This window comes from Narcine bancroftii, chromosome 6, assembly GCF_036971445.1.
Source record: "Narcine bancroftii isolate sNarBan1 chromosome 6, sNarBan1.hap1, whole genome shotgun sequence".
NCBI classification, from domain to species: Eukaryota; Metazoa; Chordata; class Chondrichthyes; order Torpediniformes; family Narcinidae; genus Narcine; species Narcine bancroftii.
The window spans coordinates 215,393,345-215,417,024 of record NC_091474.1 but is presented as its reverse complement, the minus strand read 5'-3'; the positions used below and the strand labels follow the sequence as shown (position 1 = coordinate 215,417,024).

General features: G+C 38.3%; 1 protein-coding gene across 2 annotated transcripts in view; it reads left to right on the top strand.

Annotated features, from left to right (window-relative positions):
- Nucleotides 1-7: 7 nt before the first annotated feature.
- The window catches only part of ascc3 (activating signal cointegrator 1 complex subunit 3), a 484,134-nt gene continuing 460,461 nt past the window's right edge, over nt 8-23,680 (top strand). For both annotated transcript variants that reach the window (XM_069887454.1, XM_069887456.1), the window contains exons 1-4: nt 8-56; nt 4,172-4,319; nt 10,188-10,768; nt 13,263-13,383. In XM_069887454.1, the coding sequence (XP_069743555.1) occupies nt 51-56; nt 4,172-4,319; nt 10,188-10,768; nt 13,263-13,383 (856 nt within the window). In that variant the 5' untranslated portion in view covers nt 8-50. The remainder of the gene's footprint in view (nt 57-4,171; nt 4,320-10,187; nt 10,769-13,262; nt 13,384-23,680) is intronic.

Genomic DNA, 23,680 nt, shown 5'->3' with positions numbered 1-23,680 from the left:
TCTTTTCAAATGTCACCAGACATGATGAATATATTGAAGATTCTTCAGAAATGATGGTAGGTTTTTTAGAATTCAATTAGTTTTATTTAATCTAATCCAATTGAAAATTAGATGAAGATAAATGCCTTGGAGACTCTCCCAATGATGAACCATGTCCAAATTGTAATATATGTGATGAGGACTGCAGGCACTTTTTTACAAAATATCCACAGCATTGTATTTTCACTTTATTCTAATGACAGTATGCGAGCTCATATCATTGATTCAGGGCAATGAATGTTTGCACTTATAAAGGGTGATTAATTTTAGACCATGTAGGTATTAAATTAATGAACATGTGGTTCGATAAGAATACAAAGATCCTATAACAACATGGAGCTGCTGTAATAATGCTGCCCTGTGACAATAAAGGCTAACAGTGAGACAGTGGGCTAGTGAACCTCTGTCCGGTATCTCTACTTAGTGAAGGATAAAATTCACTATTTCTTCAGTGCCAATATAACCTTTGATTAAACAAATGGGTTTTTGAAGATAAAAATCCCTTGATGTGACACTAAATTAGTGATCTATCAGACAACTCTAGGCATTTAAAATAGGTTGTCAACATTCTCCCCACAAAATTGTCCATATTTACTGTAAAAGCCAGCAAATCACTTTCAATTATGGTCCCAGGCCAGCATTCCAAGCACAGATGCCCTTGTTGTGCTCTGTTGGGCAGGCCACATTATTTGCATGCTGTATGCCAGACTCTCAAAGTGTACGCTGTTTTGAAGAAATGTCTTTGACCTGTATGTTAACTCAAGTCATTTTTCCACAGGGGCAGACTGATCTGCTAAGTGTTTCTAACATTTTCTCTCTTAAAATTTTGTTTACAACCTGTTGGAAAGCACAGTTACAAGAATGAAGAACACAAGATGATCATCACTGTTGCCATAAAACACTTCCCCCCACCCCCCCGCCCCAAATTATTTTGCATTTGCTTCCATTCATTTTACACTTTGATTTTGACAGAAAACAAGACTGAGTTACAGGGAAAGGTTAAACAGGTTAGGACTTTGTTCCTTGGAGTGAAGGGGAGATTTCATAGAGGTTTATGAAACAATAGAGTTGGCTTTTCCCGCCAATGTTTTGTGAGATACAAACCTGAGGACATGGATTAAGGGTGAAAGAGAAAAGCTTTAAGGGGAATAAACATTAAGGGTAACTTCTGCACACAGAGAGTTGTGGGAGCATGGACTGAGCTGCCAGCTGAAGTAGTGAAAGCATGCTCAATTTTAACATTTAAGAAAAATTCAGACATGTTCAAGGATAAGAGAGGTTTGAAGAAATGTGGACTGGGTGCATGTCAGTGGGACCTGGCAGAATAATAATTTGGTAGTGAAAAGACTGAGCCAACAGGCTATGAGCTTGTTTAGCACAACTGATTTACTTTGAAGTTTGCGCTGCAGCCTTTAAGGCTGACCTCAGTCTGCCCCTCGCATTCCGGAACTTGCATCATGCACACGCTCTTCTGGTCTGCACCGGAAGAGAAGGACCCATGATGCCATCTTTGTCATAGCTGACCCGCTGACCGCGCGTGTCAAGTGGGGTCAGTTCACTGTTACAATCATGGGTGTCATCACACAACTCCCTCCACCCCCCGTACACCACCCACAACTGGCACCGGTGGTCTCATGTTGTGCCATGGATGAGATCTGTTGCTTCGGGAGCCAACCTCTACATACTGGCAGGGAAGGACCTTCACTGGTTCTGACAAGTCCAGGTGGGCTGGTTTTTGGTGGTTCACAATGAAAAGTTCCTCTGCCCCGATGTCAAGAGTGAAAGAGGATGCATTTCTTTGGAGCACCTTGTAGGGTCTCTCATAGGGACACTGGAGAGGTGTTCTGTGTCCGGCCCTTCAAACGAATACATAGTCGCAGGAGTTTAAGTCTGTGGGGTAATTGAAAGGTGGTTGACAGTGTCATGATGGTAGTGCGAGTGATCCCAATTTGTCTCTCAGTCTTTCCAGAACGATGGTGGTGTTGGGGGCTTGGCCTGGCGATGAAGGGAGGAACTGGCCCAGGAATGCAAGGGTCTCGCCATAGACTAACTCAGCTAAGGAGGCTTTGAGATCGTCCTTAGGTACTATGCATATACTGAGGAGGACCCACAGTAGATCATCCACCCAATTTGGCCTCTCGAGCCATGCCATCAATGTTAACTTAAGGTGGTGATGAAAATGCTTGACTAGTCCATTGGACTAAGGGTGGTAGACAGTGGTGTGGTGTAGCTGGGTGCCCAGGACTTTGGAGAGCTAACTCCACAGGGCGGAGGTGAATTGGGCTCCCCGGTCAGTGGTTATGTGCTCTGGGACTCCAAAATGGGAGACCCAAGCAGAGATGAAAACCCTGGCACGTGTCAGTGGTGGTGTCAGGGATCATGACAGACTCTGGCCATCAAATGAACCTGTCCACCACTGTGAGCAGATAGTCTGACCCTCAGGAGACTGGCAAGGGGCCAACTATGTCGAGGTGGACATGCTGGAACCTGCGAGTCAGTGTGTAAAATTGTTGGAGACAGGGCTTGATGTGCCATTGGATCTTTGCAATCTGGCAGTTTGTGCAGGTTTTTGTCCACTCTGTAACCTGCTTGTACAGCCCATGCCAGATTAACCGAGAGGTTATCATCTGTAATGTTGTTCAGATGGAAGGATGGGACAGACTGTGTATCATGTTGAAAACTGTTTGTCGCCATTGGGTGGGGATGAGTGGTCAGGGTTGGCCTGTGCAGATGCTGCAGAGAATAGTCATGTCATTAGTATCAAGTGGGAAGTCCTGGAGATGCAGACTCATGATCGCCTTCCTGAAACTGTGGGTCTTGGGATCGTTCTGTTGGGATCGAGCCAGGTCTTGGTAGCTGATGCCTTGCAACAGGGCTTGAACCGTTGGCCTAGTGGGTGCATTTTGCCCGAGAGGTGGTGGATAGAGTTGGTGAATTCAAGAAGTAAGATGAGTGTCGCTGCTGCCGGGCAGGCTAAGGGTTGGAAGATTTGAAGAAGGCAAATGTCAACACCTTGTGGTCCATGTAGACCGTGAAAGTAGCCCTCCAAAAAGTAGCGAAAATAGCAGACAGTGATGTAGAGGGCTAGCAACTCTCTGTCGAAGATGCTGTACTTCAATTCAGGTGGTCACAAGGGTGGCTAAAGAAGGCAAAGAGCCTCCAGGTGTTGTCCACAAAATGTTCAATGATTCTGCATACTGCTGTGTTGGACGTGTTAAGTGTGAGGGCTTTGGTTATGTCCATGAGTGGGTGGTCCAGCATCATTGAGGCATCTGTAGTCTCTACAGAGTCTCCAGCTGCCATTGGACTTAGCCATCAGGTGGAAGGGTGAGGCACGTGGGCTGTCGGTACGGCGGATGATAGAATTCTTCCATGCACGTAAATTCTTCCTTGATGAGGTTGGGTTTGTCAGGGGCTAGACGACGAGCTTGAGAATGCACTGGCAGGCCTGTGGTTGCAATGTGGTGCTGGACGCCATGCTTCAGCATGAGAATGGTGAACTGGGGTTGCAGAATGGAAGAATAGCTAGCAAGGAGGCAGTTGTATTGCTCATGTGGAGTTTCCACGGAGGCGAACTGGGTGGCCAGCTTGTTGGATGTGCCAAGTGCTACTGTCTGGAAAGTCTCTGCATGGGCATCTGCCCTGGAGGTCAACCAGTCGTGAGTGTGCACGCAGGAAATCTCTAACAGAGATTTGTCCATGAAAGCCAGTGTGAATAACCAATTGAAAGTGGTCTTGCCGAAACGCCAGATCTTTACCATGCACCTCTCCTTTAGTAATTGTGGCTAATCAACCTACAAGTCTTTGGGATCTGGGAGAAAGCAGATTATCTGGGGAAAATTGACATGAGGAAAGGGAGAAGGTATAAACTTCACACAGACAGAATGAGAGCTCAGAAATACAACCAGGTTGCTGGAGCTGTGAAGTAGTTGGTGTATGCATGTTTATGTCATTGCTCTATTTGTTCGTGAATTTGAAACCTGATCAATAAGTTTCAATGACAGGTAAATATTGTCAACTTCAATCATTTTTTTTCAATGAAATGTTAATTGCCTTGGTGCTCTTTTTGCTTGCATGCCAGTGATTATTTGTGTTATTTTAATTTTATCTTTTTCAATATAAACTGTTATAGACAAAAAGATCAAAGAGGAAAGAACAGTTTTGTAAAACAGGATTGACTTGGAAGAATATAATTAATTTTGTTGAGGAAGTACCAAAGAGTGAACATAAGAGTATTAATGAAGATCTCACAAGTGTTCTGAAGTCTGCAAGACAATTTGGTAAGTGAATATGGAGATTTGTATGTTTTCATTGTTAATATAAATTCAACAAATAGACCCTATTGCATTACCTTTTCTTTCAGAGAATTATGAACTTAACATTTTTTTAAAAATGAAGGGTGCTTGCAAACCAGTGTCCTACAGCTTATTTCTTGCCTGGAAAATACTTTTTGAATTGTTGAAAGCAATAGCAGTAATGTTTGCACGGTTGTAATATTTGCATAACAGTATTAGGAATTCCTGGGATTTTGATCTTACTCCTGAGGACAAAATTTCAGGTGAGATCGTATGCAACATGAAGATGTTGTTCATGTGATCTTGGTCAAAGAGCAGATAGGAACTGTCAAGTTATTGAAGATATCCGAAGACTTGAATAACTTGAATTGAAAAGTTGAAAATTTACTGAAATAAATTAATGCAATAAATGTTTTCTTTAATGATTTTTTTTGTGGGATGTAGTCATTGTTAACAAAGCTGGATTTGGAAGATACAAAAATAATACAGATTGTATATGTTGTTCTTTGAGATGAAATGGAAATAACAAGAATGCAATAAACTATCCATGTAGCCTGTTTTGCCATTCAACAAGATATGGCTCGTCTTGTACCATGTAGAGCTATGGAGTTTGACAGCACAAAATGAGGCTCTTCAGGACAATTTATCTGTGTTTCCCTGAGTTGGCCCCATTTCTTTATCTGAGCTAGTCCAATTTTTTAGAAGAATTGCAGGCAACAAAACATCCTTCCTGATGAGCTCAATGCATTCACTGTTAGGTTTGAATGGGTTATTGAGTCAATATCACCCACCTCATCAAAATTATTTGGACCTCAAGGTCACTGTTGTAGACATCGGATCTGTATACCTGAGAATGAGCCTGTGAAAAATGACTGGCCCAGATATAGCCTGAGTATCTGCACAAACCAGTTGGAGGGAGTATTCACAGATATCTTTTAACTTCTCCTTGCTGCAAGCTGAAGTTCACACCTTCTCTAGAAAGCCTACCATTATCCTGGAACATGTAATCGCCCAACCTGAATCTTCCGATTCCTAAAATCAAATTAAGAAAATTAAGATGTGTAAGATTTCATTTGATAGTTTTAGTAAGTTTTTATAATTACTATCCAGATGTTTGTTTTCTTCTTTTCTTATTTTTTTCCTTCTTTTCTATGGGGTTGTTGAGGGGGAAGGATTGGAACAGGAAAAAAAATTAAAATCATAATTAATAAAGATTTTTAACTAGAATAAAAAATTATGTAAAAGTTATTTTTAATGCATATGTGAATTAAATAAAATTTTCCAAAAAATAAAAAAAAGCAAGACAATATGCTTCAATGATTATTGCCTGGTGACTGATATCCATCATTATTGAGTTTTTGAAAAGGATGGACATTGCCCACATTAACTGCAGACTCCCAGATGGCCTCATTCATCATCTCCCTGCACTTCGCCCTGTGATACTTGGACAACAAAACACCTATGTCAAGCTCTCATTTATTGACTATAGATCCACCTTCAACACCATAATCCCAATGAAATTCATCCCCAAACCCTGAGACTGAGCACTTCCCTCTGTAACTTAATCCTTGACTTTCTGACCTGCAGGTTGCAAGGAGTGAGGATTGGTGACAACTCCTCCATAATAATCCTGAACACTAGTACCCCTCTAAGTACTCAGCCCCTTACTATTCTCCCTACACATTCATGACTGCATAGTGAAATATTGCTCTAACTCCAGTTGAAACCACTGTCACAGGCAGGATCGCAAACAATGATGAGATGTAGTATAAGAACGGGATTAAAAATTTCTAGTGACCGAGTGTCTGGAAAGCAACCTCTCCTTCAATGCCAGCAAAACAACTGGTCACTGATTTCAGTACACAGTACACAGTTAGGAGTGTATGTCGCAACAATGCTGATATAGTGATGGAGGAGAGCTTTAAGTTGTTAGATTTAACTATGATCTGTCTGGCGCGCACCAACTGCGCTATTTCCTCAGAAGCCCTAGGGAATTTGCCATCTTTTTTTTTAAATGATACATAATATAAAGTATCCTGTTTGAATGCATCAAAGGGAACTGGTCTGCCCAAGATCACAAAAAACTGCAGAGATGTGAATGCAGCTCAGGCAATCCCACAAACCAAGCTTTCCTCCAACTCCATCGATACCTTCTGATGTTTCAGGAATGAAGATGTGCAGAGCAACTTATTTTTACACAGATAGTAGTAGGTACCTGGAATGGGCTGGCAAGGATAGTGGTGGAAGTAGATATGATAAATAGTATTTAACTGACTTCTGGATAGGCATATGAATGAAGATGCAGAGAATAGGATATTCATCCTTTTAGTTTAATTTGGGCATTATGTTCAGCACAGACATGATGGACTGCAGAGATTCTTCCTGTCTTCTGATGAAAGCTTTCTACATATTAGAAGACCCATTTCACAGTGGTCATACACTCTTCTCTCTCCTTCTGTCAGAACTTGAGAAGACTAACCTCCAGGTTCAAAGACAAGTCCTTTCCTACTGTTATCAGACTAAAATTAACCTTTCACTGGTAAAATATGATGCAGTATTAACTGTATATTCTTTATATTGTGCACATGATCTTTATAACACTTCACTTACACACTTTCACTTAATGTAACACCACATCTTGGTTCATTATTGTAGTATTTACTGAGATTGGGTTGACTTGCTTGGATTGCATGCAGAAGAGATTTTCACTGTATCTTTGTACATGTGACAAAACAATTCAACATTCAATGTGCCTGTATTTGGTCACATATCTCTAAATTATTCCTTTCCATGTACCTGGTCAAATGGTCATTCAAAGATGTAATTGTATTCACCTCTATCACTTCCTCTAATACCTTGTTCCACATATCCATCATACTCTATGTGAATAAAGGTTGCCCCTTGGGTCTCCTTTAAATCTATCTCCCCTCATCTTGAATCATTGCCCTCTAGTTTAAGACTCAGCTCGCTGATGTTTTCTTCTCCAGCCTTATTTCTTTGACTTATCCTTGCAGCAGTTTTTAAACAAAGACACAGCATTAGTCAATCTTTTAGACTTCTGGTACTTCACCCAAGACTAACAATGAAACAAAAATATTTAGCAGGGCCCTAAAAACCTCTTCCCTTGATCACAGTAACAAAAATAAACAGCTCCTCAGAAGATACACATATTAAGCGGTGGTTGCTTCTTCTGCTACTCCTTTGTGGGCCTTCCAATGACAAAACTTTTCTTATCTGTACTTCGGTACATCATTGGTCACAATAACAACTATTGACAATTGTTCTTTGCCTTCTATTACCAAGCCAGTTTCAGATTTAATTTCCAAATTGCCCTGGATCGCATGGCCTCTTAACTTTGGATCTGTCTCTCATATTGCACTTACTAAAGACTATTAGGTTACATCAACAGCACTAGCCTCATAACATACTTAGCTTCCTCTTCGAAAAATTAACTTGTTAATTTAACGATCTTTCTTAACAAAGTCATATTGACTATTCTTGATTAATTACTGCCTCTTCAAATGCAGATTAATCTTGTTCTTCATTTTTCTTCCAATGATCTCTCCACTAGTGACCTTTGGCCTATTCACTGGTGTCGTCCAGTGGTAGAATTGGTATGCTGTTGAAACTCTTAGAATAGGGGAGGGGTAAATCACCATTATTGTAAATTACAATATTAAGCCACCTCTGAGGGCGCTGATGTTTGTGTGACTGAAGCACAGTTTTATCAAAAGCAAGTTTGTTTTTTTAAAAAAAAAACTAGTTGGCTTGATGTAGAGGGTTTCCTTACAGGTGGTTTCAACTTAAAAAAAAATTAAGATTATAGGCAGAATGAACACAAAATTATGATAGTTTCTTTTGGGTTATTGAATGCGAAGAGGACAGAAGGGAGATTGAATTTGAATTGACTGGCTTATGCTTTTAAATAGATTTGCTGATTTCTCTTTGTAAATCTGCTTGTCCAGGTCTTAAGTAGGGACTTTGCCCTGAAATTCTGTAAAAATATGGTTACTTACTGAGTATATCCATTGTTGAAGATGGATCAAATATTTTCACTCAAAACAGTGAAATTGAGCTTTGTGTCACATTTTTGATTCCTTGTCCCATACTTTAGTCTTTATTGCACCACCTAAAAATGACTGCTATTTGTTTTCCTTCTTTCTCAGAACCCCCCCCCCCCCCATGTAAAATTCATTTTCAACACTTCTTGCTGTGTGGAATTAAAGACATTCATTCAGTATTTGGCCAATGCTGCATAAAGTTTTGACAACTGAGATCTATCCTCCTGAATGCCCTGGAATCAAATATGTCTTTAATTTGACATCCAGTTTTAAAGTTGGATTCTCAAAATTATTTCACAAGTAACCTTTTGTGGACGTGGTTTGAGCATGGAAAAGAATATTCTGTGAGGGTTGATATCCCCTTAAAAAGAGTTTGATTTGTTGCTCCAGCTGCTATTTAGTAAAGGTAGATGGGAAGCTTTATTTTTTAAAATATTTTTTTCATTTTAGTGTATTGGCATTTTGCTGTAATTGTATTGAATTGTTATAAGTACAGTTCTCATTATTTGGCACCCTTGTGGCTGATTTACAGTATGTCTTTATCTTGGCACTGAAAGATCACGTGATGAAAGTTGGAACAAGTCAACTAATAATCCTTATTTTTAAATAGTATCAACTTGAACTTTGGCATGAAATTTGTTCTTGTTCTACATTGTAAAATATATCAATGATTTGTAATACTGCAGTTCGTGAAAATGGTTAGTTGTACAAAATGCATTTAACACTTCTTGTTTGCTGAATTGTGCATAATGGAAAATGCATTCTGCGTTGTAACACAATTTGGATAATTTTAAGAGGATTATTGACCTTGTTCAGACTTTTTTTATTGTGCAGATATATAGATATTTCAGGTTTACAAAGTGGATGAAACCTGATGCAATCTCTTGAATTGTGAGTTTATAGAAATGAACAGGAGCATCAACTTTATGAATCAATCACTTGTAACTGGTACACTTTTCTCTGGAAGGTTGTCTTTCTTTTACATTTTGCTTCTCTTTGTTGACCTCTTATATCCTAGGGGTCTTCATCTTGGAAAATTAAGAAAAATTTTTATTACATTAATCAACTTGAGCATGATGAAACATTACTTTGGATTGAGGAGAGTTAATTCCTTGCACTAATTGTATTTTGCTTACAATGTATTTTGAATTTAAACGTAGAGTAGAGATAGCTGACATTGGAAAAGCAAGAAAAACCAAATAGATAATTTGAAGTTAATGTGGGCAAAATGCATTTAAAATAAATAAAGCTTTTATTGCTCATAATTCACTTCATTAAAAAACATTTATAAAGCATGGAATATAAAAAATGTTTTTGAAGGCTATGCAGGCAAGTTTCTCTGTAATAGAAGATAATTAATTTTAGAAATAAATACCAAAATGATCTGGATTTGCAGTAAATAATGATTTTCTGTTGACTCAGTGTAGTCTTGATCTGTTTTTGGATTATAAATCTGATCCCAAACTCTTTGTGTTTGCATTAAAAATCTTGAAAGTGTACATTCAACATTACAGTCTGCATTGGGCTTTGGAATATTATACCTTCATTAAAATTGAAGACTTTTTAATTCTTGTTTCATTGTGCAGAATGTTGAGTACCTTGGTGCAGGTTTAGTGTTAAATAGTAAGTATATTATTTGATCAACATTTGAAATATCAAGGCTAGAATTTACCTCAAGATTCTGAACCTTTTATTAGTTGCAGGTACTTTTTTCAACATTTTTTTAATTTGACTTATGCCAAGGTAGCACCTAAAATATTTTTGAATAAAGATTTTTTTTTTATCTCTGCAGTTGGTATGGAACAGGAACAGGAGACTGTGGAGAGTGCTGCTGTTTTCCTCTTTAAAACTTTTCATGACAAGGACCATGTTGGACAAGAAGAAACAAAAGCATTAAAACAAATGTTTGGGCCATTTCCTTCTTCAGCTGCCACTGCTGCCTGTAATGCAGTGTATAGAATTGCTTCTTATTTTTGTGAAGAAGAACTACAAATGTTAATTTCTGCAAATAAACTAGCAAGCCAAAATTCTCAGACACAGTTTGGTAAAAACATTAATTTTTCATTTGAATCATTTAGTTTGGAATATCGGGAGGAAATATCCTTGAACTGCGAGGAAAACAACAAGGATTTCAGTCTTGATTATATTAAATATTTGAACAATCATCAGGAAGATTTACAAAATGGATTGATTGTTAGTTCAGATCTAAAATCTTCAAACAAATTGGATAGTTCATTTTTAAGGCAAGAAGTTAATAGCTATATTGTTAGAACCTTGCAAGAGTCAGCTGATCGACCAACGGCAGATGACTTATGTGGAACATTGTTTGAGATGCTGGCATCAAATAAAAGTGATGATGAACTTCAAAATGAGGTATGTTAGGTGGTCAGTTTATAGTTGCAAACAAACCATCATTTTCCATGAATACTGTATTAAGAAATAAACAACATTTTAATCTTGTAGAGAAATAAAATTCTCATCTATAAATAAAGGATGAGGGGAATGTTTTAGTCATAAAAATAGATACAGAGATATGAAATATTGCTATATATTAGCCCCAGATAATTATTTCTTGTTGCTTCTCTGTCATATTGACGTAAAGGTGACTAAAAGTATGTGAAACACTGCAAGACCAGATCAAGTTTATTGTCATGTGATTGTATGCGCGCACCCATACACAGATACACAGCAGCCTGCACTTAAATGACATATATACATTGCGATCCAAAATGAACATACATTACAACCCCGAATCCAAAATGGTTGGGACGAGGCCTCTGTTGGATAAACGTTTTTTTTGAGAACTGGTCATTTTTAAAAAAAACAGCCCAGTAGTCACAGCAAATCACTTGTATCAATCTTTAAACAACAACAACAACAAGGGCTTTTTAAGCATTAAATTCTCACCAAAAAAAATGCTGCCGTCGCCATCACCGAGACCTCCCAATCGCAGCCGATCCCCATCACTGCTGCTGATCCTTGGGGAGTCTTCCGGGCTGATGGAACATCCACTGGTGAGTTGGCAGGCTTCTATCTCTCCGGTTACTGGAGCTCCCAACGCTGGAGTCTTGACTGAATCCTCCACTAGGCATACTGCACACCAGGGAGTCCGGTGTGCATGTGCAGTCGTAGGTTGAGGGGAGGGTTCGGAGTCGGGGTTGGGTGAGCCAGGAAAGGGGAGAGGAGGGGGTGAGGGAAGAGTTGGGAACATCACGGAGTCCGAGGTCCCGCTCCTGCCTGGGAGACCGCTCTCCTTGATGGCACCGGGACAAGGGCATCTTACGACCACTTGCAGCTGGGAGACAGCAGCACGCAGTTTGAGAGGGAAAGTTGGATAGAAAAGTCAAAAGTAAAGAAATGTAATGAGAGAGGGGAGGGAGTTGCGTGAAATGAGCATAATTTTCTAATTTCATGTCGAGTGGATTTTTTTTCAACACGTGAGGTCAGTTCAGCTCTGGAAAAAAAATGGATAAATGAGGATTTCTGATTTGTTTTGGATATCCTCATTTATCTGAATTTAAAAAAAAATTGGTTAAATGAGCATTTCAGAGAGACCGATTTTGCGCATGTATGTGTGTGACAGACAGAATTTTGGCTTTTTATCATTCTTCAACAGTCTCACCGCCTCTGGCAGTCCTGCATTTTATCCTCCTGGACCACTTCTTTGAAAATAGTTTCTCAAATATACTGCAGACTGGATGGCAAGGGGCATCAATGATTCTCTGAGCTCTCTTTACGGACCAACTTCCTGCAGATATCCATAGAGTGAAGGGAGACCCCAGTGATCTTAGCAGTTTTAATCATCCTATATATTGACCTCCAATCTGATGCTTTGCAGCTACCATACCTCAAGATGATGCAGCCATCCAAGACACTCTATTGTGCTCCTGGAGAACGTTATTAGGATGGTGGGTGGCAGCCTTGCCCTCTTCAACTTCCTTAGGATCTGTAGGTGCATCTTTCTAACTAACAAGGATGTTTTGTGGGTCCAGGATAGGTTGTCCTTTAAATGGATGCCAAGGAACTTTGATCTTTCAATCTCTCTATGACTGAGTAATTGATATGTATTGGAGAGTGGACCTTCATCCTCCTAAAGTAGACAATTATTTCCTTTGACCTGACTATGTTAGTACTTGGATTTTTGCTCTCACACCACTTTCAACCTTTCTATCTCCTCTCTGTAAACTGACTCATCATTGTTGCCAACAATCTTTATGTCATCCACAAAATTGATGATTCTGTTGGAGCAGAATCTGGTAGTACAGTCGTGAGCTTCAGCGTGAATAGTAGTGGGCTAAGCATGCAACTCTGAGGTGCACCAGTGCTCTACAATGGGGCTAGAGGTTTGTCTGCCAACCTGGACTGATTGTTCTATTTTGTATCCTGCTAAATCCAACTGTTCTGCGTCTAATCATTTGTGTTGTTATTGCTATTTGGAATGCAAGGAAATGTGTTTGAATGATTTAATGTTTTTGGTGAGTTTATCACAGTGACTGGTTACCTTTTTTTTGTTGCAATTTTTGTTGATGGACAGAAGACATTAACTCTTTGATTGAAGATGATATGTAGAGTAATGATTTTAAAAAAAAAATCCCTTTAATTATTTTTGAATATGTTAGGATATCTTCCTTTTAATTGCTCCATCATCCTTGGTGGTCAATAGAATGGGCAACAAATAGTTAATTAAAATATGTTTTAGCAAAAGTGGCTATATGATTTCTATAATAATAATGTAAAGTTTAAAGTTGATTTTTGATAAAGAATTTATTTCATTTCCTTGTGGAAACCAATCTGTCTTACTTTTACAAGAGCAAACAACTTTTTATTTGAAGTTGCAATTTTTTTTTCAAAATATATTTTGTTTTAGTTGTTTGAACTTCTTGGGCCTGAAGGATTGGAACTAATAGAGAGGCTTCTACAGCACAGATGGACAATCATTCAAAATAGTCTCGCCCACCCCACAGATCTCAAGCCCTGCAGTCTTCCTGGTAAGAAAGAAAAAAACTGATTGGAAATAAATACTTTGAGGAACTGTGTATTAACTGCTTGAAACTATAGTAAATCGGTGAGATGGTCCATTTTGATTGGGGGAGAAAAAGGAGGCCTTATTTTATGCAAAATGTGTGCATGAATGGGTGAGAAGAATCAGTGTATTGATGAATATGTGTACAGATCAATATAATGTTATTGGCTTGCTTTGTCATTATTAATAAAGGAAACAAAGAATTGGGCTGCATTTCTAGTATGATTTTGGATTACATTGTTCACTATACTGAGCTTTGTAGGATCTTGTTTAGATCTGACTTGTCTCCATGTTAATATAAAATGATATTGAATAAAATTGGAGAAGCTACCTAAAACTTCAATGGAATTATGTATAAGAGATGATGCCTATCAGAGAAAATAAAAAAAATGTTTTATATTGATGGTGTTTAATGAAAAGAATGGAAAAGGAATCTTTGATGACAAGCAACAGCCTTCTCTCATTGGTCCAAGTAATCTGTTGAAGTTGATCCACTGTTCTTGAAATGGTTTATGAATAATTATTGGCTACATGATCAACTTTTATTTGAAGTGAACCTTGTAAGTCACTTTGGTCAAAGTCAAAGTCAATTCGGGATGGTTTATGAATAATTCTTGGCTACATGATAAACTTTTATTTGAAGTGAACCCTGTAAGCCACTTTGGCCATAGTCAATTCAGGTTGGAGAATAAATGGTGAATTTGTCAGATATGTTTTATCTCAGTGAATATATAAAATTGGTGAACCTTGAGTTGAATATCATTAGTTTAAGGTAGTATAATTGAATATATAAAATGATAATGTTGGATTTAATTGCAACTTGCTTTTTTTTGGCAATATCCCTGATATTGAGATTATTTGATTTGAATCATGTTTAATTGATTTTAAACATAATAACTAAAAACAGGAGAAGGCCACTCAATTCCAAATGCCTGTTCCACTATCCAAGAAAATCATGATTTTTTTTTACTGTAGCGCTACATATCCCTTAATTCCATTTATATCTAAAACTATATGACTGATCATAGAGCCTCTACAGGCCACAGGCATCACTCGAGGAGTGTGGACCACACTGGGTGACACCATCAGCGGGGGTGACACCAAAATGAAGTTTGCAGCTTGCACCAACCCCCAAAGTGACACTCACCAAATAAAACAGGAGCTTGTAATAGCAGAGAGCGCAAAGGAATGAGACGGTGGTTATCGCCAAAAAGTTATCGCCAAAAAGTTGGAACTTGTGGCATAAAACCACTGATGAAAAAGGCAGAGATCCAGAGATTTATAGTTGAACACTATATAGCAGTAGTATTTAGGAAGTTTAGAGAGGAGGAATTAGAATAATTTCCTGATAACAAATCTCTTGAGCAGTGGGTAAGATTGGAACAGATTGAGCTAGAAAGACGCGGATTTGAGGCAGAGGAATCAAAGAGAAGGAGTTTGAGTTAGAAACATGTAAACTTGAGGAAGTAGAGAAACAAAGGCAGTTTGAGAAAGAGAAGAAGAAAGAAGGAGCTCCACCTTCGGTCTTAGAGGTTTGTGACCAGTAGGGAGGATAGGTTAGTTCTCCATTTAATGAGGCTGAGATTGATAAATACTTCCAGCATTTCGACAAAGTTGCTGAGAGTTTAAAGTGGCCAAAAGACCATTGATCTCTAAGCTTTAATCCAAACAATAAAAAAAGGGCTGCATTTAAACTTTTCTAACACCTTAAATAAAAAAAATCCCACTCAGCCCTATCAAAAGCCTTTTCTGCATCTAGTGCAACCAGCATAGGATCGTTAGGCTGCTTTCAGTATGCATTGACCAAAGTAATTATTTAAAGAATATTATCAGATGCATTTCTGTTCTTAATAAAACCTGTTTGATCAGTAAGTATCAACTTAGGCAAATACGTAGCAAGTATATTAGCTAGTACCTTGGCTATAATTTTATAATCTACATTCAATAAAGAAATAGGTCTATATGAAGACACTTTTAATGGAACTCTATCTTTTTTTGGAATAACAGTTATTAAAAGCACTTCAACAAGATTCTGGCAACTTCTGTTCTTCAGTAACATGCTTTAACACATCTCCAAATACACTAGATCACACATGCCAAACTCAGGCCCGTGGGCCAAATTTGGCCCGTGATATAATTATATTTGGCCTACAAGATCATATCAAATATGTATTAGAGCTGGCCCGCTGGCCGCCGCGCCAGTATAGCGCATGGACAGCTAATACTACAAATCCCAGAATGCTTTGCAAATGCGTTGGCGCCGGCCCGTCAGCCCGCTAATCACCCCCACCTCCTCTCTTTACTTTCATTAGCATCTGCGACCTGTCGCCCAGCTCACATGTAATAAACCCCTTACGAAAAATGGCCAAACGAAAGACAGAAAACAGGACCTTTCAAGACAGGTGGGAGGCAAACTCTGACCTCAGAGTTTGATGAACTTGCATCTAAGAAGAGATGCCAAGTATCTGGTTTAGACCCAGGTGCATCAGAGTAAATCACAGTGTAGCAAGCTAAGCTTGGATTAATATTTTCTTTGGTTAACTTTGGACTGTTCATAGTTGAAAGATTGGATTTTCATTGAAGCAAGTTGTTATTTTTTGACTTGTTGGCTTGTGAAAAAAATACATTTAAAAGGAGCTTAAAGGCTATAGAGAAATATTATTTATTGAATATTTTATTTCTCATTTGTTAATGCTTCTTCTGGAAAGAGTTTAACCAAAACTATTATTAAACATTTATTTTAATAAGAAAATGTTTAACATTACATATGTTGAAAGAAGAGAAAACATGCAGATGTTGTTGAAAATTTTCAATAAATATTTAGTTTGGCCCATGACTTAGTCCAAGTTTTTAATTTTGGCCCTCTGTGAATTTGAGTTTGACACCCCTGCACTAGATAAATCATCATAAAAAAAATTAATAAAATTTCACAGGAAATCCATCATCCCCTGGGGACTTTCCATTTGGCATTTCCTGTATAGCTTCCTTAATTTCAAAATCTGTAAACGGAGATTCCAATTCCTGGATATCTTTCTCATCTAATACCGGTAACCTCAATTTAGATAAATAAGATCCAATAGAACCATTATCCCGCTTCCCCTCAAGTATATAATTTTTGATAAAATGAATAAAACTGGTCATTAATTTCCTGAGGCTTATAGGTAATTATTGAATTATTTTGAACTGCATTAATAGTCCGAGATGCCTGTTCAGCTTTCAATTGCCAAGCAAGTACCTTATGAGCTCTTTCTCCCAACTCATAATAACGTTGTTTAGTTCGATTAATTCAACACTCAAACTGATAAGTTTGTAAAGTATTATATCGTAATTTCAATTTTGCTAATACAGCTTTTTTGTCTTCAGTCACATCCTTCTGAAAATCTTTCTCAAACTCAGCAATCTGATTTTCCAACATTAAACTTTCTGCCATAAATTGTTTCTTAACTTTTGTAGAATAACTAATATCCAGTCCCCTCAAATAAGCTTTTAACGTGGCCCATACTACAAAATGACTATCCACAGAATTAATATTCTCAGTCAAGAATAAAGAGATATGCTCTTTAACAAAAGTAACAAACTCTGTTTTTTTTCAATTTCTTTTCTTTGGCTTGGCTTCGCGGACGAAGATTTATGGAGGGGGTAAAAAGTCCACTATACGACGAACGTACCACTTCTGAACTTTCACAAAAAAAAAAATGAATGGTCAGATAGAACTCTACTTTTATGTTCAGCTTGCAATACTCTACCCGTAGGTGTGCTAATACCAAAAAAATCAATCCTAGAAAAACCTTTCTCCAAATATCTCCAGATTTAAATCTTTCATCAACGCTTTGATCTGTATTGCTGTCTTTGATTTCCTTATGCTCTTCAGGTTTCTATCCAATAAAGGTTCCAAAACACAATTAACATCTCCCCCAACTAAAATATTTTCATTAGCTTGAGTTAACAATAAAAAAGCTTCTGAAATAAACCGCTCATCATATACATTAGGTGCATAAAGATTAAGCAAAGTCCAAGCTTCAGCAAAGATTTTACAATTAACCTGCAAAACTCTACCTACATTTCCCTCTGAAGATTCCAATTCAAATGATAAATTTTTATGAATCAAAATTGTCACCCCTCTTGCCTTAGAATTAAAAGAAGAAAAAAAACACATGTCCAACCCAATCTCTTTTCAGTTTCAAATGTTCCTTTTCAGTCAAATGTGTTTCTTGTAAAAAGGCAATATTAATTTTCATTTTTTTTATATAAGCCAATACCCTCTTTCGCTTAATTGGATTATTTAATCCTTGAACATTAAAAGTTGCAAAATTCAAATACACATTTTTACTAACTACTAATATATTTACACTCTACAAAATAATGCTTCCCTTTATAATTCTTCAAAAACACAAAAAAACACAAAACCCACCCCTCAATAAACAAAAAAATTAAAAAAAAATATATTTAAAAAATATCCAAAAAATAAAAACCACCCAAAAGGTAGTAACTCCCTAAAAATCTGGGTGTGGTAAACCCACTAGTGGTAGATGACAGTCAAAGCTTTCAGTGTCATCCACCCCCAGCCAGATACATATTCATTATGTAATTAAGAACAATCAAATATAGTAAACATATTCAACCCAATGATTCCAAGCCCAATGATTGTTCCAGATCTTCAATGTCAAGAAGACTTTGTGTCAGCTCTTCTTTCTTTCCATTCTTACCATTCTTTCCAAATCCATTCCCATTTCCATATACCCTCCTCTTAGGAGATGATGATGAAGACCACCAATTTCCTCACAATTCTGGCAAGGAATTAGCAAAAACCAAGGCATCATGATCGTTCTCAAAAAATTGAAATTGAAAGTTTCCATAAAAAAACCTTCAAAATTGCAGGAAAGCGAAAAACAAACTTATAGCCCTTTCGCCGTAAGACATCTTTAGCCGAATTAAATTCCCGTCATCTAATAACCTCTTGACTCAAATTGGCATTAAAAAAACACTCTATTGTTTTGAATCATCAGCGGGGTTTGACTGCCGTGCTTTCTGTACCGCCATTCGTAAAATCATTTCTCTATCTTGATACTTTAAACAACGAATCAAGACCACCCTCGGTGTGTGTCCAGGAAATGGTTTTTTTCCTCAATTGTCTATGGGCCTGATCCAGTTCCAAGCCTTCAGGAAAAAAACTCTTTACCTAATATCGCTGAGATCCACTGTTTAAAATTTTCTATTGAATTAGAACCTTCAAAGTTCTCTGGAAGATCAATTATTTTCACATTATTTCTCCGGCTTTGATTTTCCAAAGAATCAATCTTCTTCAATAAATCCCTTCTTTGATTCCCCCAATCTACAAATAAAACTTCCACTTTTTCCAACTTTTCTTTATTGTGTTCCACTTGATTTTGACATTCAGAAAAAGCTGTTTCAATTTTTAAAAAATGATGTTGTACAATATCAACAGATTTTATACATCTGTTAATATCACTCTTAACTACAGTCATTTCTTGTTTCATAGTTGACATTTCTTCACACAAAGTATTCATTTTTATTTTCACATCAATAAATCCTTGGGTTATTTGAATTGACATTCGTTTTGACATATTATCCATTTGAAAAGCAACCCCTTCCAAAACAGTGAACACAAAGTCCAATCCAGATTCCATAGCCACAAAAAGTCTACTTTCTGTAAGTACATGCTCCTCCTTCTGGGAAAATTCTAATAAGGTAAGTTTCTCTTCACCTTCAGTCACCATAGGTCCTGCGGGTTTGGATACCCGATGCCAGCACCCTGGCCTCGTTGGGGTGCCGGTGCTCAGGCTCCCCCACAGCCCACACTTTTTCCAAAAGGTCCCGGACCCGGGATGCTCCGCGCATGCCTGGCAGAACCACTGGATGTGCAGGGGCGTCCTCCGATGCTACACTGCGTGTCCCCGGGCCACCCAGCAATGTCACGGGCTCACAGGCCCCTTTATCGGTTAGGCTAGGACTGGACTCACCAAAGTGCCGGCGCCATCTTGCGACTGCAGGATCGGCGCTGAGGTCAAACCTGAACGGGCAGGAGTCCTCTGAGGTTTGGAGACTTCCAACAACGACTCCATGGATTCAGCTGTGCAGGTAGGCCTCAGATCGTCTATTCTTTTATATGGTAATTTCTTCTGAAGTTGAGTTTTAGATTTCTTCACGTTGGTAGCCATGATGAATCACTGTTATTCAAAAAACTATAAATATTATTTTTAACTACTTTTATACTTTTTAAAGTCGGGTATTTAATAATCCAGCTGGCTCTGGCAGTAATTTTCCAAATGTCATTAGATATGGGGATAGTGCCAGAGGATTGGCGCATTGCGCATGTGGTTCCGTTATTTAAAAAGGGTTCAAGGAGGAAGCCTGGCAACTATCGGCCTGTAAGTTTGACGTCTGTGGTAGGTAAATTAATGGAGAAAATTCTTAGAGATAGTACTTACAAACATCTGGATAGACAGGGTCTGATCAGGAGCACTCAACATGGATTTGTGGGAGGAAGGTCATGTTTGACCAATCTGATTGAATTTTTTGAAGAGGTGACTAGGAATGTGGATGAGGGTAGGTCTATATGGACTTCAGTAAGGCCTTCGATAAGGTACCACATGGAAGGTTAGTTAGGAAGGTGCAGTCTTTAGGTATAAATTTTAAGATAGTCAAATGGATTGAACATTGGCTGAAAGGGAGAGGCCAGAGAGTGGTAGTGGATAATTGTCTGTCAGGTTGGAGGCCGGTGACCAGTGGTGTGCTTCAAGGATCTGTATTGGGCCCATTGTTGTTCGTTATATACATTAATGATCTAGATGATGGGGTGGTGAATTGGATTAGTAAATATGCAGACGATACTAAGATAGGTGGAATAGTGGATAATGAAGAAGGTTTTCAAGGATTGCAGAGGGATTTGGCTGCTTAGAAAAGTGGGCTGAAAAATGGCAGATGGAATTTAATGCTGATAAGTGTGAGGTGCTTCATTTTGGTAAGAAGAATCAGAATAGGACATATGTGGTAAATGGGAGAGCATTGAGGAATACAGAAGAGCAGAAAGATTTAGGAGTAACGGTACATCGTTCCCTGAAGGTAGAAACTCACATGAATAGGGTGGTGAAGAAGGCTTTTAGTATGCTAGCCTTTATCAATCATTGCATGGAATATAGGAGTTGGGAGGTGATGTTGAGATTGTATAAGACGTTGGTGCGGCCTAATTTGGAGTTCTGTGTGCAGTTCTGGTCGCCTAATTATAGGAAGAATATAAACAGAGTGGAGAGAGTGCAGAGAAGGTTTACCAGAATGTTGCCTGGGTTTAAGCATCTGGAGTATGGGGAGAGATTGGACAGATTGGGTCTTTATTCTTTGGAGCGTAGAAGGTTGAGAGGGGATTTGATAGAAGTATTTAAGATTATGAAAGGGATAGACAGAATGGATGTGGATAGACTATTTCCGTTAAGAGGAGGAAAGATTAAAACAAGAGGACATGAGTTAAGAATTAAGGGGCAGAGGTTTAGAGGTAACATGAGGGGGAACTTCTTTACTCAGAGAGTGGTAGCTGTGTGGAATCATCTTCCGAGAGAAATAGTGGCGGCGGAGTCAATTGTATTATTTAAGAAAAGGTTGGACAGGTATATGGATGAGAAGAAGATGGAGGGTTATGGGCATTGTGCAGGGAGGTGGGACTAGAAAGGGGTGTTTGGTTCGGTGCGGACTAGAAGGGCCTAATGGCCTGTTTCCGTGCTGTAATTGTTATGTTATGTTATGGAAAGGTGGAACAAATGCCTTTCTTCTGCACCATCTTGCCACACCCCTCCAGAGCTGGTGTTAGTTGAGGAAATTAAAAGGTGTGTTCCTAATGAAATAAAAGCATATTTAGATGAAAAAGGGAATGGAAACTTGGCAGGAATATTGCTAACTTAACAGATGAATCTTCTTTAACCCATAAAATTAAATATGTACCAAGTAGAACCTACCAAAAGGTAATATGGATTATCTAAGTAAGTTGGCAAATATTTTGGGAAGTAGTACTAGGGATATAGAAGAATGGAGGCAAGAAAAGAAAAGACTTTCGGGTCCCCTTTGCCACTATTGTAGGAAACCTATTCATGTGATACCAAATTGTTCCATGCTGAGGAAAAAGAAAGAAAAGGAGGCAGTGGCAGATGCTGGTATTCAAAGAGATGAAAAACCTAGAAACCAAATGGATTCCAGATCTACTGATAACATTAGAGATGAATTCAAATATTTTGTGTCAGAGGGTTTAGTTTTGTTAAAGGGAGGATCACCACAAGTGACAGTGAAAATACTTCAAGATACTGGGGCCGCCCAGTCACTCATGTTAGACAGTGTTTTGGAGTTTTGCGATGAGACTGCCATGGGTGAAATCAATTTGAGATCTGGGAGGTGATCTGGACGATACTCCTGCACAGGATATTGTTGAAATTAGAATTAGTTGATGAACCTGTTATGATAGGGATCCGATCAAGTCTACCAGTTGAGGAAGTTTTGTTGTTATTAGGAAATGGCCATGCAGAGGATAGAGTTGTCCATGTAGTGAGGTTGACAGCTAAGACAGTCATTGATGAAACAAAGACAGATCATCCAGCCTGTGACATGTCTTGACCTATGGCGAAAAAGCTTGCCAGTGCTGATGGTCCTGTGCAGACTGATTTAAATGGGATTGGAATCTGTGATAGTACAAAACAGCACTCAGGTTGTAATGACCTGCTGAAGACTTTACATCTTTCTTTAATGGAGCAGAGTTCTGGTGTTAAACTAAAGAGCAAGGATTTGTCATTATACAAAAAGTATTTATAGCAGGGATGAACAGAGATCCTGATCTTATTGAAGTGAGAGATAAAGACTCTCTGATGATGTAATTTAGAAAGTGCCAGTTGGATGATATTTCAAGGAAGGTGTGTTGATGAGGAAGTGGAGACCATCTGATATCCCTGCCAGTGAAGAATGGGCATTTGTTCGCCAGGTTGTAGTTCCTAAAGCCAAGAGGGATGACATTTTAACTTTGGCCCATAGCACGACCTTGGGTGGTCATCTTTGAGTTAAGGAAACTATTGACCTAGTTTAAGAAAAGATGTTGTGGCATTTTGCCGGATCTGTCACATTTGTCAGAATGTGGATAAACTCAATCAGGGTCCTCCAGTGGCTCCTTTAAAACCCATTCCTGCTTTTGACAAAACCTTTTCTAAAGTTATTGTGGTTTGTGTTGGTTCATTGCCCAAGACAAAGGCTGGGAATCAGTATTTGTTAAATGTACAGCCTCCAGGTTTCTAGAAGCAATACCACTTAGAATATTCAAGCTCAGATTTCATAAAGAACTCTTAAATAATTTTTCACTTTAGTCAGTTTTCCTGAAGAGATTCAATCAGATCAGTGAAGTAATTTCATGTTGGGGCTGTTTCAGTAGATAATTTACCAGTTGGGAGCTAAACAAATCACGTCATCTGTGTATCATCTAGAATTTCAAGGAGCCTTGGAGGGGTTCATTTGACCCTCAAAACCATGATGAGGAGCTATTGTTTTGAAAATGAGAAATGACTGGGATTAGGGTGTTCATTTGCTTTTGTTTGCAGTATGAGAGTCTGTACAAGAATCATTAGGCTTTAACCATTTTGAGCTGGTGTTTGGACATCATGTTAGAGGACCTTTAGTGTTGTTGAAAGAACAATGGGTTAATGAGGATGTACAGTTAATGTTGTTAGAGTACATTTCAAAGTTGAAGATCATTTGCAGAAATTCTGTAAATTAGCTCAAGAGAATTTGAAAATGGCTCAAGGCAAAATGAAGGTCTGGTATGATTAAAAAGACGGGTGAGATTAAAAGGTTACTGGTGTGTTCTCTTAACAGACAGGGGTAGGGAAGTTTCTACATATGTAACCTCTTCAAGTTTACATGAATACAATGTTTTACCATTTGGAATGAAAAATGATCTAGATATATTCCAAAGAATGTGATTCAAGGTTTAGAGCATACTAATGATTTGGTTATGGGGAATGTCACCCGGGAAGCACATATTTATGAATTAGACAAATTGACAAACTTTCAAAAGCAAACCTTACTGTGAATTTGGCCGTGCTACTGTGATTTATCTTGGTTTTGTTGTTGGTCAGGGAAAATTGGTGCCTGTCCAGGTGAAAGTTCAGCCGATTTCTGAGTTTCCCATTCCCATGGGTAAGAAAGTCAATGGAAGGTTTTTGGGAATGGTAGGGTATTATAGAAAGTTCTGTAAAAAGTTTGCTGATATCCCTCTT